This window comes from Hyperolius riggenbachi, chromosome 12 (assembly GCF_040937935.1).
Source record: "Hyperolius riggenbachi isolate aHypRig1 chromosome 12, aHypRig1.pri, whole genome shotgun sequence".
Taxonomy (NCBI): domain Eukaryota; kingdom Metazoa; phylum Chordata; class Amphibia; order Anura; family Hyperoliidae; genus Hyperolius; species Hyperolius riggenbachi.
In genome coordinates, this window is record NC_090657.1 from 16,902,548 (window position 1) to 16,918,420 (window position 15,873).

At 45.4% G+C, this 15,873-nt stretch overlaps 1 protein-coding gene across 4 annotated transcripts in view; it reads left to right on the plus strand.

The window, feature by feature from the left end:
• The window catches only part of LOC137541434 (allergin-1-like), a 92,305-nt gene that overhangs the window by 46,763 nt on the left and 29,669 nt on the right, over positions 1-15,873 (plus strand). For all 4 annotated transcript variants that reach the window (XM_068262718.1, XM_068262719.1, XM_068262720.1 and 1 more), the window contains 2 exons: positions 3,148-3,255; positions 14,237-14,317. In XM_068262718.1, coding sequence (XP_068118819.1) covers positions 3,148-3,255; positions 14,237-14,317 — 189 coding nt within the window. The remainder of the gene's footprint in view (positions 1-3,147; positions 3,256-14,236; positions 14,318-15,873) is intronic.

The following is a 15,873-nucleotide window of genomic DNA, read 5'->3' on the forward strand; positions in this document are numbered from 1 at the left end:
GAACTGATGATGACTGAGGATTCTCTATAAAGTAGTAAATTGGTTCCCGTTGGTCACTGTGTAGATCAGAGTACAGAGTAGGTCAGGTTGATACGTGGGATGGAAGGTCTCACTTACCAAGAAAGGTTAGATAAACTGGGTTTATTTAGTCTGGAGAAAAGACGCATTAGAGGGGATCTAAGTAACCTGTGTAAATACATCAAAGGGCAATACAAAAGCTTGGCGGATGAGCTTTTTGTCCCTAGCAGGGATGGTCGGAAATGCCAATTTCCAATTCCGTGGTAAATTCGCATTCCGCCATTGCCAATTACCGATTCCGCTTTCTGCTACCAATTTCCGCATTCCATTGCGGAAATTCCGCCGGAAATCGTGGAAATTCCGCCCGAATTTAACATTGATTTTCTCAAAAGCTATAAGGTCTTTTTGAAAACTTTTTTTTTTGCATCTTTTCCACAAGATTTCGTTTAATAAACCCTGAAAGTTTTGTGTTTCTAGGACTTACGGGGGCTTTGGTATTAACCACTAAATTCGGCGGATTTTTACTGTAATGTAAAATGCAGAAAATAGGCAGATGCAGATTTTCTGCATTTTACATTACAGCAAAATTCCGCCGACTTTAGTGGTTAATAGCAAAGCCCCCTTAAGTCCTAGAAACACCAAATTTTAAGAGTTTATTAACCTCTAACCCTGGCGGTTAATTTTTTTTTGCCAAATTGGCAAAAATCCTTTTTTTTTTTTTTTTTTTTTTTGTTTCATGTAAAGCTACCAGAGTGGTAGCTACATGAAACACCACTAGAGGGCGCATGTGTCCCTCTAGTGCGATCGTCGCCGGCACTAATAGCAAACAGGGGAGCGCGTATATAACGCATTCTGTTGTTTGGCTTCTCCTGTCGCCATGGCGACGATCGGGATGACGTCATGGACGTCCTGACGTCAGGCGCACCCGATCCAGCCCATAGCGCTGCCCGGAACTCATTGGTCCGGGCAGCGCAGGGCTCTGGCGGGGGGGGCCCTCTTTCGCCGCTGCGCGCGGCCGATCGCCGCAGAGCGGCGGCGATCAAGCTGTGCGCGCGGCTAGCAAAGTGCTGGCTGCGCGCACAGCACTTTGAATGGGGCGAATCGCCCCAGTAGAGCCGGAGAAATCCTCCTGCGCGGCCTAGCCCGAGCTCAGCTCGGGCTTACCGCCAGGGAGGTTAAACAGAATCTAGTGAACAAGATGCAAAACAAAGTTTTCAAAAAGACCTTATAGTTTTTGAAAAAATCGATGTTAAATTCGGTCGAAATTTCCGCGATTTACGGCGGAAATTTCCGCGATTTCCGGCGGAAATCCGCCTACCGCATTTGCATTACCGATTTCCGCATTCCGATGCAGAAATGCAATTTCCGTTCTGAATTTTAGAAATTGCATTTCCGCGGAATCCGAATGAGCATCCCTAGGCCTTCTCAAAGGACTAGAGGACATGATCTGCGCATGGAGGAAAAATGTTTTAGCCATTTATTTAAGAAAGGGTTCTTTACAGTAAGAGTGATTAAGATGTGGAATGCATTGCCACAGGAAGTCGTTATGGCAAATTCTATACCTGCTTGAAAGACATCCATGGCTACAATTACTAGGTAATGCCCAATGATGTTAATCCAGGGATTTTATCTGATTGCCATCTGGAGTCAGGAAGGAATTTTTCCCTTTAGGGGCTAATTGGACCATGCCTTGTAAGGGTTTTTCGCCTTCCTCTGGATCAACAGGGATATGTGAGGGAGCAGGCTGGTGTTGTACTTTGTTCTCTGGTTGAACTCGATGGACGTATGTCTTTTTTCAACCCAAGAAACTATGTAACCATGTAAGAGTAAGGTTAGCTAACAGCGGGGATGGGTATGCTGACAGACACTGGAGACTGCAAAATAAGTACACTAACAAAAAAAAATGTAAAGGCAGAAAGGGATCATGTATGGAGAGTAGGAAAGGTCGACAGACATTAAATGTTTGTGATTTTTTTGATGTGACATTGATGGCTTGAAGACATGCAGAGGCGGGACAAGGTCCTCCAGCACCCAAGGCTGAGACACCAAAGTGCGCCCCCCATCCCTCCCACCCCAGCCATCACACACTGATTGCTATTAGACTAAGAGGTGCCACAGGGCCCACAACCTCCCCAACACCTTAATATCTAGTTATCTGGCTGCAGTCACTGCCATGTATTCCCTTTTCTTATTTCTTTCTGCTTCATACACAATTAGGAATGACAGCTGAGTGAATTGTGCGCCCCCTCCTAGACTGCGCCCTGAGGCTGGAGCCTCTCCAGCCTATGCCTCGGCCCGGCCCTGCATGTTACATAAAGTGACCATATCAGAAGGGGGACTATGGTTGAGTATGATCTATGCTTGCCATGCATAAGGTGTGTACTTTCTGTTGCCCACCAGGATCGAACTCAATTCTGCGGGTATCATTGTGCAGCCCCAGTGCTGTACCATTGCCTATAGACACATTCTGCCATTATGGGAATGGGAGGAGGGATGAGGGAGTGGCACATGACAGAGAATCTTCCATGGGTGGGGCAGGATGGGAACAGTGGACTTTGCCAACGATTGTTACTTAAAGATCTGGTATGCTGGTTCATTAAAGTGTACCCAAGATGGATAAAAAAGTTAGCTACTTGCCTAGGTAGAAAGAAGCCTCTGAGTAGTCCAGAGACCTCGTCTGTCCTCTTTGCCTCCACCGTTGCCATGCATGAACCCTTGGAACATATCCAACAAGAGCAGCTACGTGTTGCTATGCAGGAGCAGCCGTACTAGTGGAGGTGCAGTACGGCCACACTCGTGCACAAAGGGGAGCACAGTCACGATATAAAAGAGGGTCCTTGAGGAAGGCCTGGGAAAACTGTGGAGAATACAGAGGTTTGTTTCTTGATGGATAAGTAGCTAAAGTTTTTATTTTCATCTGCCTTGGGTTCACTTTAAAGTGATCATGGTCGACTTTGGGTAACACCTGTACTAGTGCTGAGACGGGCCCAGTGTTTTAAAAAAAAACCTCTTCCTGTACACAAGCTCTAATGTTCTGCCAGGAAATGTCCTATGTAGCAGATTATGTAAGTGTTTTATTACCATGTTGTACTGTTGTTTTTAAGCTGCTTTTGTTCTTTTTCTATGCAGAACAGACAGACGAAGGTGGGAAGCTTTTACTCTGGCTGATTGTGCTCCTTATCCTATTGGTTATAATAGTAGTCATTTTGTCTTGGGGAATTATCAGACATCAAGGAGGTGAGTGAAGCAGAGCACACAGATACCTGTAGTTGGGCATGTGGACAGCTGTGCCTGGCAGCTAGTTACTTTAAGGGGCAGCAAAAATAATGGGTCAAAACTCTCCACACAAGGTGATCCACTTGTTACCTCATCTGGGAGTGATGACTGGCCTGGTGAGAGATTTTTGGTCAATTCTGATTGCTTCCATTTCGATCACTAGGCTTTTAGGATTGCAACCCAGAAGCTTCACTTCTGCAACTCTGAAAATGACTAAGGACATCTACTAGTGCTTTAGTGTTGGTTCACACTAGGTCCGGAAACGTATCTGACCATGGCTCCGTTTTTAAAACTTGATCAAAACCGGAAGCGCAGATAGCAATGTTAAATATAGCAGCCGTCTTTACGCAAACAAAAAACGGATCCATCTGCGTTTACGGGGACCGTTTTTCAAAACCTGAACGGAAGGTCAAGATTTGCTGCTTTTCCACGGGCCGCATATGGATCCTGATACACACAAATGTAGTAAAGGGCAATAGGAAAACAGAGGGGGCGGGGGCCGCCATGTTGGAGGGGGTAGCAGCCAGGATGGGGGGTTTGCAGCGTACGGCGGGGAGGGGGGTTGTCCACACCTCACCTGGGCACCCCCTTCCCCGCTCCCCCTCCAGCTAGTTTCTGCTTAAATACTTTACAGGGAACTACTCACATCTTTGCGCTCCACAGCTTGCTGTGTCACTTCCTATATGTCGTCCAATGAAGTACAGAGGGCGGCATTACAGGAAGTGACGCGGCGAGCGGTGGAGGAAAAAGAAGTGAGTAGTTGCCCCTCTCGCCGCTTGCTTTATAACATTGATTTTTAAAGTATTTTAAGCAGAAACTAGCTGGAGGGGGAGCGGGGAAGCCAGCATGGCGGCCCCCCTCACTTACACCCACTGCCAGGGCTGGGGACATTTCCATGGACTGGAAACGTCCCTGCAAAAAAAAAAAAAATTCTCTCAAAACTGAGAGACAAAAATAGTTTACAAAAACGGATCTGCAGGGGACAAGTGTAAACCTACTCTTAGAGGGTCACCTCCTGTCATAAGGTGCCAAAAGGGGTCAGCACACTGAAATGTAATAATCTATCTGCTGGTAAAGTACAGTGGCTACAGTACATGTGGCTATTTGAACAGGGCAGCGCAGTGGCGTATTGGTTAGCGCTCTCGCCTTGTGGTGCTGGGTCACCGGTTCAAATCCCAGCCAGGTCAACATCTGCAAGGAGTTTGTATGTTCTCCCCGTGTCTGCATGAGTTTCCTCCGGGCACTCCGGTTTTCTCCCACACCCCAAAAACATACAGATAAGATAATTGGCTTCCCCCCCTAAATTGGCCCTAGACTTCGTTACATACACTACACAATATAGGCTGTGGTAGGGACAAGATTGTGAGCTTCTTCGAGGGACAGGTAGTGACAAGACTATATATACTCTGTACAGCGCTGCGGAAGATGTTGGCGCTATATGAATACTAAATAATAATAATAATAATTTGAGGTCTCCAATGATTAGATATTTCCACCACTATACCTGTATCTAGAGTTCCTACCTTGGCATTTTGGATATTTCTACTCGCGTTTGGTTATGCCCTGTTCCTAGCCTTTTCATTTCATGCTGCAATATTCACGATATAAGTATCAGTAGATACAAAATTCAACAGGGTAAGTCCCTCACAAGCACTGCAGTGTCTTCAACAGCTCAAAGCAGTCACATTGATTCATGCAAATTTTAAATATTATTTGGGAAACTGAACTTCTTAAGTTTAGATGCTCATTGTGTAGCTGTGCTTGCTGTGCCTGTGCACCTATTCATACAGGCTTAACCTCCTGAGCGTTACGCCGCTCAGGAGGTTTTGTTACTTTTTGCCCGATTCCAAAATAATTGTCCCAAATGACTGTAAAGCTTATAGCTAGCACTAGGCTAGCTAGTAGAAGTGTCCTGCATTCTCGATCCCCGCTGCTCCCCAGTTTATACATTACCCAGCCTGGATCCAGCGATCGGCGCAGCCTCCCCGCACAGCTCCGGCCTTCTCTATGGGGAGGATTGCACATGATGTCATGCGCAAACCCGATCCTTCCCATAGAGAGACTGGAGCTGTGCAGGGAGGCTGCGCGATCGAAGGATCCAGGGGGGGTAATGTATAAACGGGGTGATCGGTGGGATTGCAGGGGAGCGGCAGGTGCCCGACACTTGTACTAGCTAGCCTAGTGCTAGCTAAAGGGTTTACAGTTATTTGGGACAATAATTTTATAATGGGGGACTCCTGGAGCCACAGAGCAGTATGCCCGACACAGTGTCGGGCATACCGCTAAGGAGGTTAAAGGACAATTGAAGTGAGAAAAATGAGGCTGCCATATGTATTTCCTTTTAAACCATACCAAAAGCCTGGCAGCCCTGCTAATCTATTTGGCCATGATTCAAAAAGCTTTTACAACTGTTTTTCTATGTTTTCATCTTATCTATGTTACTTTTTTAACCTCTTGCCGACCGCGTCACGCCGACTGCCGCGGCGGCAGCAGCCCCAGGACCGCCTAACGCCGATTGGCGTAAAGTCCTGGGGCTCTGTTTTGCAGGAGATCGTGCGCAGGCTGCGTGCACATCTCCTGCTTGGGGGGCGGAGTTCCGCCCCGCCTTCAGTCTCCGAGCGGCTAATGCCGCTCGGGAGACTGTTAGACGGCGTGATCGCCGTCTATTTCCATGTACAAAGCTGCGATCGGCAGCAGCGCTGTACGGGGGACAGCCGTGTCACACGGCTGTCCCCCTGGGGGACAAGAGAGCGATCGGCTCTCATAGGCAGAAGCCTATGACAGCCGATCGCTGTAATTGGCTGGCTGTGGGGAGGGAGGGGGGGAGCGAAGATTTTTAAAGAAACCGGTGTTTAAAAAAAAAAAAAAAAAGTAACAATAATATTTATAATAACCCGGCGGCGGTTGACATACAACAGCGAAAACCAAAGTGAGAAAGCAATCGCCAGAATGGCGATTGCTATTAGAGACACAAGACTGAATGAGACAGAGCGTGACTGAGTAGGGAAGACACAGCAAAAAACCACACTCTGAACGTCAAAGAAAATAACAAACGAACTACCTGAACGCGGTCGCCGTACGAGAAGCGCAACAGCGATAAAACACGTTAATGGCGCGGTCTCTGCACGAGAAGCGCAACAGACAAAACACGCCAACCCTGACTAACAAATGAACCTAACAAAGACGACAGATAAATAACGCGAACGCTTGCTAATCGGTTGCCTCCCACCAGACAACAGCAAGCGTTCGTACTGGACAAGACAGACTAAAGGAGTAACCAGTAGCAACCGCAGCTAAGGTTATACTCCAAGAGAGACAAAGGAGATCCACCGCCACTACCGCCAGGGCGAATGCGATCTAGGAACGAGACCAAACGATTTACTGTCAGCCGCCGCGGGTACAACAGTACAATCGCAGGGACCAGACAAAACAACACAGGAATAAACAGTACAAATAATACAAAGCCTGACTGCACTATAGAGAATGCAAGATGCACTCCCCAATGATTAACTACACTAGAAACTTCGCCAACAAACAGCAGAGGGGCTGAAACACCAGGAAAGTTAGCAGGAACAAACCTTCATGACCAGCAAGGAATTCTGGGAGGAAATGGTATTTATACTGCAAGCCATCAAAGGAAGCAGCTAAGCAATTTGCATGACAAGTGGATGCAAATTCCTCACCAGAACAGCAACTCTGAAACTTGCAGAATGAAGAAAGGTCTCTTTTCCAGGGACCTGCAGCACTCAGACCTAAAAAATGGTCAAAAAGCTGTCTGCCTGTGTAGACAGCAGAGCAGATCATTACAGCAAGTAAGAGTTATGTGTGAGGCCACTCCTCCTTGGCATGCTGCAGCTAGCCAGGGGCGCTTTTAGGCATAGGCAGTACAGGCCTTCTTCTGTCTCCCTATGGCTCTGTCTGTCCCCCTCTGCCTCCTTCTTTCTCCCTGTGCCTCCTTAAATCCCCTGTGAGAGATCGCGGAAAAGCCGCCGCGAGTGCTACTGAGCGGGCGGCTGATTCCGCGTCCAGTGCGGCGGTTTGCACGCGGGAAGCGTGTGTCTGGCGGCAGAGCGGGACGCGGAAAAGCCGCCACATGCAACAACAGTCAGGCGGCTGATTCCGCGTCCAGCGCGGCGGTTTGCACGCAGCAGCGTGCAGCTGGTGTGGCTGAGCCTGTTAGTTCACACAGGTTTAGAGCTACGCACGCGCGAGCCAGAAGTCAGGACCTTTATGCCAGCAGGAGATGTGTCAGCTGATCAGGATGATCAGCTGATTCCTGCTGGACTCCTGATTGGCTGAGTGGTTCGGGCGGGGACGGCAGAGTCCTGCAACTATATGTACAGCTTGCTTGTCAGTTGCTGGTTGTCTGCCGTTGCGATCACTATGTGGAAGCACTCAGACCTTTAGTCAGATCCTACAGTGTGTTAGAACCAGGTGGACCTGGGAATTCACACTTAGCCAGTTTACTTGTACTGTTAATCTGTGTTATTATTCAGATTAGTTCCAGGGTGCTGAGACCAAGGACCTCGCACTCAGACTAGGCATTGTTTGATATCTGTTATGACTTATTGCTTTTCTGACTAACCCTCTGTCTTCTGATTCGGTACCTCGCATATCTGATTTACCGTTGCCAGACCCTGCTTGCCTTGGATACCGAATCAGCCTTCTGTCTTTGTACCTTATCTGTCATCTCTGTTGCTGAACCTCTGCCTGTCTGACCATTCTCCCTTCAGTGGAACGTCTCCCACTGGAGGGTTATCTCTGAGGCTTGCCTCTCCGAGACGCCTGCCCCAAGCAGACGATTACTGCTAGGGGTCGAGATTCCTCACTCTGGTTAGAGGATCTCACGCATGGGGTTCCCATTCAGAAGTAACCACACCTCTGAGGAATCGCCGCGTGGTGGATATTTCCACACTCCTGTGATTTATATTACTGTCTTTATTGTGTTCTTTTTGCTGGTGCCCAGAGGTTAGCAATATATCGGATTATCGGTGATACTGCAGATCATCAATAATCGGGTATATATCTGCATTCTTGGTGATACTGCAGATCGCCAATAATCAGATTCTCTCTGCGTGCTGATACCGATCGTTACATCCCCCCTTTGTTTTCTTCTGTCCCCTGTGTGCCTCCTACTGTCTCCCTGTGCCTCCTTCTGCCCCCTTTGTGCTTTTTTCTGTTCCCCATTGTGCCTCCTTCTGCCCCTTTTGTGCCTCCTTCTGCCCCTTTTGTGCCTTATTCTGTCCCGTGTGTGCCTCCTGCAGTCCCCCTGTGCCTCCTTCTTTCCCCCTGTGCCTCCTTCTTTCCCCCTGTGCCTCCTTCTTTCCCCCTGTGCCTCCTTCTTTCCCCCTGTGCCTCAATCTGTCCCCCATTGTGCCTCCTTCTGTCCCCCTGTGTGCCTCCTTTAGTCCCCCTGTGCCACTTTCTGTCCTCTTTTCTGGCCCTCATGCCTTCTTCTGTCCCCCTGTACCTCCCACTGCCCCTCTATTTACCTCCTCCTCTCCTCCTGTGTGTCATTCTGTCCCCCACTGTCTCCTTTTGTCCCCCAGTGTGCTTCCTTCTGTCCTCCTTTGTTACTTCTTCTGACCCTCATGCCTCCTTCTGTCCCCCTGTGCCTCCGTGTCCCCCTATGTGCCTTCTTCAGTCCCCCTTTCCTCCTTCTGTCCCCCTTTGTGCCTCATGAAAGTGGAGCCCTACCTATGTGTATTTTCTGGTGAAACGCACGCATTCCATATTTTCTGGTTAAACTCTGTCGAATTTGTGTAACTTTCTGGTGAAACGCTGCTGCAATAAGTGTAATTTCTGGTGAAACACTGCCACATTATGATTTTCTGGTGAAACATTGCTGCATTACAATTATTTTCTGGTGAAACGCTGCCGCATTCCGATTATTTTTTGGGTATGACGCTGGCGGGGGGGAGGGGCGGGAGGTAGGAGGGCGCCAAAGGTTTTCTCACCTGGAGTGACAAAATGGCTAGAGGGGCGCCCATGCAGCTAGTCAAATTAGAACTGCTTGCTAAACTAATCTCTGAACCAGAAGAATAAGCTCAGCTCCCATGATGCATTGGGGGAGGTTCCCTGTTCTGCTCTCACGGTTGTCTAGCTTGATAACGTGGGGAAGTGTTTAGACACAAACGCATAAGCTGTGAAGGTATCAGGTAACTTTTTTTGAGATCTGAAGGAAGGACACTTTAAAGAACAAGTGACACCCATACTATCCTGGAAAAAAAACACATACATAAGTAGGTAAATATTAGTTCCACTTACACATGTATTGTACTGTCCACGTTATGATTCCTGTGAATTTTATAAAGGAAAAGCAGAGAATCCTATTCTAGGCACTTTCCATCTTTGTTACCTTTGCCCTCCTGACATTTCATCCCTCACTTTTTTTCTCCTCTTGCTAATTGTGTATTCGTTACCCGCCCTCCTCCCAGAGTCTTCAGATACTCCCAATGAAGTCTATACTAGGAAGTGCACTGTCTTACATCATTAGAAGGAGGGGGAAATGAAGGGAAGAGGAGGAATATATTATAGATAAAAAGACCCCCCCCCCCCCCCCCCCCCGAGCATGCAACTGTTTGGCAATGGCACTTAAAGGACCAGTGCTCCTAAGGTATGAGATACCTCAAACCCATAACAGTAGAAAAAGTTTTGAAAGTTTCAGGATTAGCATCTTTATCACTTAAAGTGGACCCAAACTAAAAATACAAGATTTCAGAAATAAAATCTATTTTATAAATTATAACAATAAATAGCAGCCTTTTTTCAGCTGCATGATGACAAATATAAAATATTTTACATTTATTGGAGGATCCCTCCCCTTCCTTTCATATTGCCGGCAAATAATCCGGCAAACTGGTGGAGTAGATGGTGTCCGACAATGGAGGAATTGCTAATGGCTGCCACCTGTATAACCCTAGTTATGCAAAGAGGTGGGTGAAAAGCATGCACTGAAATGCTCATAGGCTTGAAGGAGTGTTTATTTATCTTTGTATGTGTCAGAGTGGTGCAACTAAAGATTTTGAATTAAAAAAATGTTTGGTTTGGGTCCGCTTTAACACACTCAGACCAGTTGCTTTTGAAATTTGATTTTTAAGGTGACAATCCTGCTTTAAGACTTGCCTAATCACGCCCATCACACCCCTAGTCACTGATAAAAGAAAAAATTCAGAAGCAAAAGACGCAGTTTTATATTTCCGACCACAGTGGTCCTCTCTATTATCGAACAAACGGAGACAGCACACAAATGGCTTCAGTCAAATAACTGTATTGAATAGCATGCAGAGGCACACATACGACATGTTTCGGGCGGAGCCCTTCCTCAGGTGTACCACACCCATCATCAGTAACACCTAAATACCCACCCAACAGGAAGTCATGTGACTAACACAATCACATGACCTTAAAGTGCAATTACAATATAATAACATAATACAATATCCTTCTGGGGAACTACACAAACCAGTGTCTACCCCAGCTAACTGAGGAATAGATCACCCAGATACTGTCATAAAAAATATGAGCATATTACATATAAGCAAAATCACATTATTGCATTTCATCTCATAACGATACCAATCTTGCAAAAAGTCCTGTTTCAGATTCACTATGCGGACAGTTTCACCCTAAGAGAGGAAGACATCACAGAAAACATCTTAGGCTCAGGTTTTCATTTAAACCATGCGGGCATACACAATTGAATTTCCTTATCCATTTAGCTTCGCATTGGAGCAACAATTTCTTCCTATTACCACCTCTAGCTAGTTTAGGTACATCTTCAATCACAAACCATCTAAGTTGACTTGCTCTATGGCGAGTTTGCAAAAAATGTCGTGAGACCGATGTTTCATATTCTTTCTTGCCTAGTGCCAAGTTTGTGATATCTCTCTTATGTTCTTGTATTCTTTCTTTTACCTGTCTTTCAGTTTTACCAATGTACACATACCCACAGGGGCACTTGAGCCCGTACACCACATACGTGCTCAAGCAAGTGAACCTGCCCCTAATGGGCATGCTAGCACCAGTAGAGGGATGAGAAATGTTGCTACCCTTTATAATTGCACCACAGCAGTTACAATTTAGGCAAGGAAACGTACCTTTCTTTGTACTAAAAGAGACACCTCTCTTATGGATAGCAATGTCGGACCTGCATACCCAATCCTTTATTGTTTTACCCCTCCGGTATGCAAATACGGGGGGGTCAACAAATAGTTTACCAAACTGTTTATCTTGTTTTAATACAGGCCAAAGTCTCCGTACCACAGATCGAATCTGTTCAGACATGTACCCATAATTGCACACAAAAGGTAATCGATTTGACTCTCGCTTAACCTTTGGTGCCAGCAGTTCCTTCCTAGTAAGGGATCTCACTTCCCCACTCACCCTTTGAAGAGCATGCCTATCATAACCCTTATCAACCATTTTCTGAATCAGACCTTCGGCTGCTTCATCATAATCCGCAATATCCGACGATATCCCCCCCGTATTTGCATACCGGAGGGGTAAAACAATAAAGGATTGGGTATGCAGGTCCGACATTGCTATCCATAAGAGAGGTGTCTCTTTTAGTACAAAGAAAGGTACGTTTCCTTGCCTAAATTGTAACTGCTGTGGTGCAATTATAAAGGGTAGCAACATTTCTCATCCCTCTACTGGTGCTAGCATGCCCATTAGGGGCAGGTTCACTTGCTTGAGCACGTATGTGGTGTACGGGCTCAAGTGCCCCTGTGGGTATGTGTACATTGGTAAAACTGAAAGACAGGTAAAAGAAAGAATACAAGAACATAAGAGAGATATCACAAACTTGGCACTAGGCAAGAAAGAATATGAAACATCGGTCTCACGACATTTTTTGCAAACTCGCCATAGAGCAAGTCAACTTAGATGGTTTGTGATTGAAGATGTACCTAAACTAGCTAGAGGTGGTAATAGGAAGAAATTGTTGCTCCAATGCGAAGCTAAATGGATAAGGAAATTCAATTGTGTATGCCCGCATGGTTTAAATGAAAACCTGAGCCTAAGATGTTTTCTGTGATGTCTTCCTCTCTTAGGGTGAAACTGTCCGCATAGTGAATCTGAAACAGGACTTTTTGCAAGATTGGTATCGTTATGAGATGAAATGCAATAATGTGATTTTGCTTATATGTAATATGCTCATATTTTTTATGACAGTATCTGGGTGATCTATTCCTCAGTTAGCTGGGGTAGACACTGGTTTGTGTAGTTCCCCAGAAGGATATTGTATTATGTTATTATATTGTAATTGCACTTTAAGGTCATGTGATTGTGTTAGTCACATGACTTCCTGTTGGGTGGGTATTTAGGTGTTACTGATGATGGGTGTGGCACACCTGAGGAAGGGCTCCGCCCGAAACATGTCGTATGTGTGCCTCTGCATGCTATTCAATACAGTTATTTGACTGAAGCCATTTGTGTGCTGTCTCCGTTTGTTCGATTGTACTGCACTGAGGCAGGAGTGGTGTACCTGCAGGAGGCGAGCACCGGCACGGAGGCCTAGACGTAGGCCTAACAAGGTGTGTGACAGGTGAACATTGGAAGTCCTCTCTATTATCATTAGTTCTCTTTCATTTTAACATTTAAAAATAAAAAATAAATAAACTTAAATGACAGAAATAACATTGAGTCTATTAAAGAGAACCAGAGAGGAAGCACCCTCATTTATCAGTGGGAACATGACAGTAAACACCTACCCTGCTTTTAGTTTAAATCTTCTCTGGTTAATCTGTCTATAATCCGCTGTGATAAGAATCCCTGACTGAGTCAGTCGAGGTTTGACCTGGAATCATTATAGCTGAGTCTCTCTTTTGTGGAGTCTTTTCAAGCCCAAGCCTTCCCCCTTCTGGATCAGATTTCCTGCTTTACATACTGAGAGCTCTGATGACATGGGACGGGCTGCTGCTGCAGGAAAAATCTCTGTCTATCAGACAAGTGTGGCCGTGTGATCTAGTGATGGGAATTCCGGCTCTTCTCAGAGAATCGGCTCTTCTGAATCGGCTCCCATTAAAGAGCCGGCTCTTACGGCTCTCAATCGGCTCTTCATTAAATATTACTGGACACCACTCAGAATCGGAGTAAAAGCCCCGCCCCCGTCTCCATAACAACTCCAGAGTGCTTCGCTGACTGGGGCAATCACTCCTGCTACTGCTCTGCTCCGCCCCATACACTCCTACAAGCTGCAAGAGGAGGACTACATCTCCCAGCATGCCTCAGCGCCCTTTATTACATAGCAAATTAGAGCTGTGTGGGGCGGCTGAGGCATCGGCTCTTTTAAAACTGAGAGCCGGCTCTTGTCGTTCACAGCAAAGAGCCGGCTCTTAGAGCCGGCTCGTTCGCGAACGACCCATCACTAGTGTGATCTGTGTGCTCTGTCTGTGCAGCCAGTCATCATTATTATCTACTGTATGCAGTTTCATTACTATGAGAGACACTTCCTACAGGCAGTCACACAGCATACCAGAATATGAAGTTGAAAGCACACAGATGGAATGCTGCAGCTGCAGCCCTGCTTGTCTATAGTCTCATATAGCCTAGACAGCACATCCAGAACACCTCATAACCTGGAAGGAGAAGGGATATGAGCCGGCGGCCATATTGGATATTTCCTGGAGCAATAATGGATAAAAAGCACTCAAAAAGGCACACCAGAGTGGTGAAATTATCGGGTAGAGCATTTATTCTTTACAAGCTATCAATCTGGTTCCCTTTAAACACATTTTCAGTAGAAAAATGCATGTATTTACATAGAGCGGTACATGAGTCCTGAAAGAGGGACACATGAGTAAGAAAGAGGGACCGAGGGATTTAGTTCCCAGTGAGGGACTGTCCCTCTGAAAAGGGGACAGTTGGGAGCTATGGGTAGGGGATGTGCTCTAGCAGTTGGCTACCACCATGCAATAATCTGTTGATGTTTTTCCATTAGGACGAAGGTGCTATTCGACGAAACAACAAGCAACCGTACAACCACAATGCATTTATGAGACTGTACAGGCCAAGGAAATGGGTAAGAGTGAATGTTTTTTGTTTTGTTTGTTTGTTTTTAGTGGTAGTTTTTGTTGTCAGTGGCATAGGAACCACTGTAGCAATCCTCAGTGCCTAGGAGAGGGTCTTCAAGCCATGACCATATGGGCCCATGTTCCCTCACCTGCCCCTTGCCAAATGTGCGCCTTCTTCTCCCCCTGGAGACTATGGAGGAAGGAAAGAGACCAAAGCCAAAGGGGAAACCCTTGTCAGATAAGAGAGCCAGAAGTAGAGGAAGGTACGCCGTGGATAGAAGGGAAGGACCAGACTCAAAGGGTGCACTATGGGAGGAAGGGAAGTACCAGGGGCAGAAGAGAGGAAACTCCTTAAAGCGGAATATAACCCTGCATTTCAACTTTGCTCTAAAATATTATTTACAGCATATTATATGCAAAAAGCATTTTTTTTTTTTACTAGACCAGCATTGGAAGGGTTAAACACAGAGGTTTAAAGTTCTGTGGAGAGATATGCAGAAGTTCAGATTGTTACATTCTATTTAGTTAAATGTATCTATTGAGAAATGTTACACACTCTTTGGCTGTCCTCCAGCTCTTCTCAGTGAGAGAGAGTGAGTTACATTCAACACTTAGATACATTTATGTAAACAAAATGTATCTATGTTAGCTTCGGATGCGTCTGCAGAAATCTCCAGGAACTTTAAAGGCCTGTGTAACCCTTCCAATGCTGGTCTAGTGAAAAAAAAAATGCTGGTTGCATATAATATACTGTAAATAATGTTTTAGAGCAAAGTTGAAATGCAGGGTTATATTCTGCTTTAATAGCGTTATATAGCTTGCATTTTTGTATTTTACTACAATGATGTACCAAGAAATTGAATAAGAAGCATTCTATCTTCTGCCTACCTCATACAGTATTTACTGAATTAAGTGTATGTTTATGTGCATTGAATTTGCATCATTGTCGTTTTGTTTGAAATTGTTTGACAGTGTTCAAATTTATCTTCTTGCTTTAATAATATCTTAATTGAAAAAAAAAAAAGAAGAGGAAACTGTGGGAGGAAGTACCATATTTCTGGAACTAGATAAGGTTGTCAGACCAAACAGTTATCTCTACTCATCTTGTTGCTATGGGTTACTGAGACCCAACCTTGTCTTCAAATTCCACCAGCAGTATTTGTTTTTACAGAATAACCACAAGGATTCACAGGTGGGGTAATTGGTTTGGTGTGTCAGGAGTCCTGCTAATCTACTGTACCACTGTGGATTTCCACAAAACATGCAGTGGTGGTGGTACTTGCAAACCAGATTGGTAAACACTGCTCTAGACTGCTAACTGAACTTAATCACAAGTACCGATTGTAAAGATGCTACAAGGCATATGTTCACTAAATTATTTATTATCTTTTTATGCTGCTGTTCATTTTTATGCTATCTTTTTTTTTTTTTTTTTATATCAATGTTCAAAAAAGTATTTTAAGTACGAAGACAAATTAAACTTTAAAAATACAACACATGTCCTTTTAAAACACACAATCTGCTAAGGAATAAAAAAAATGATCTGTGCTTATGAATAATAGGC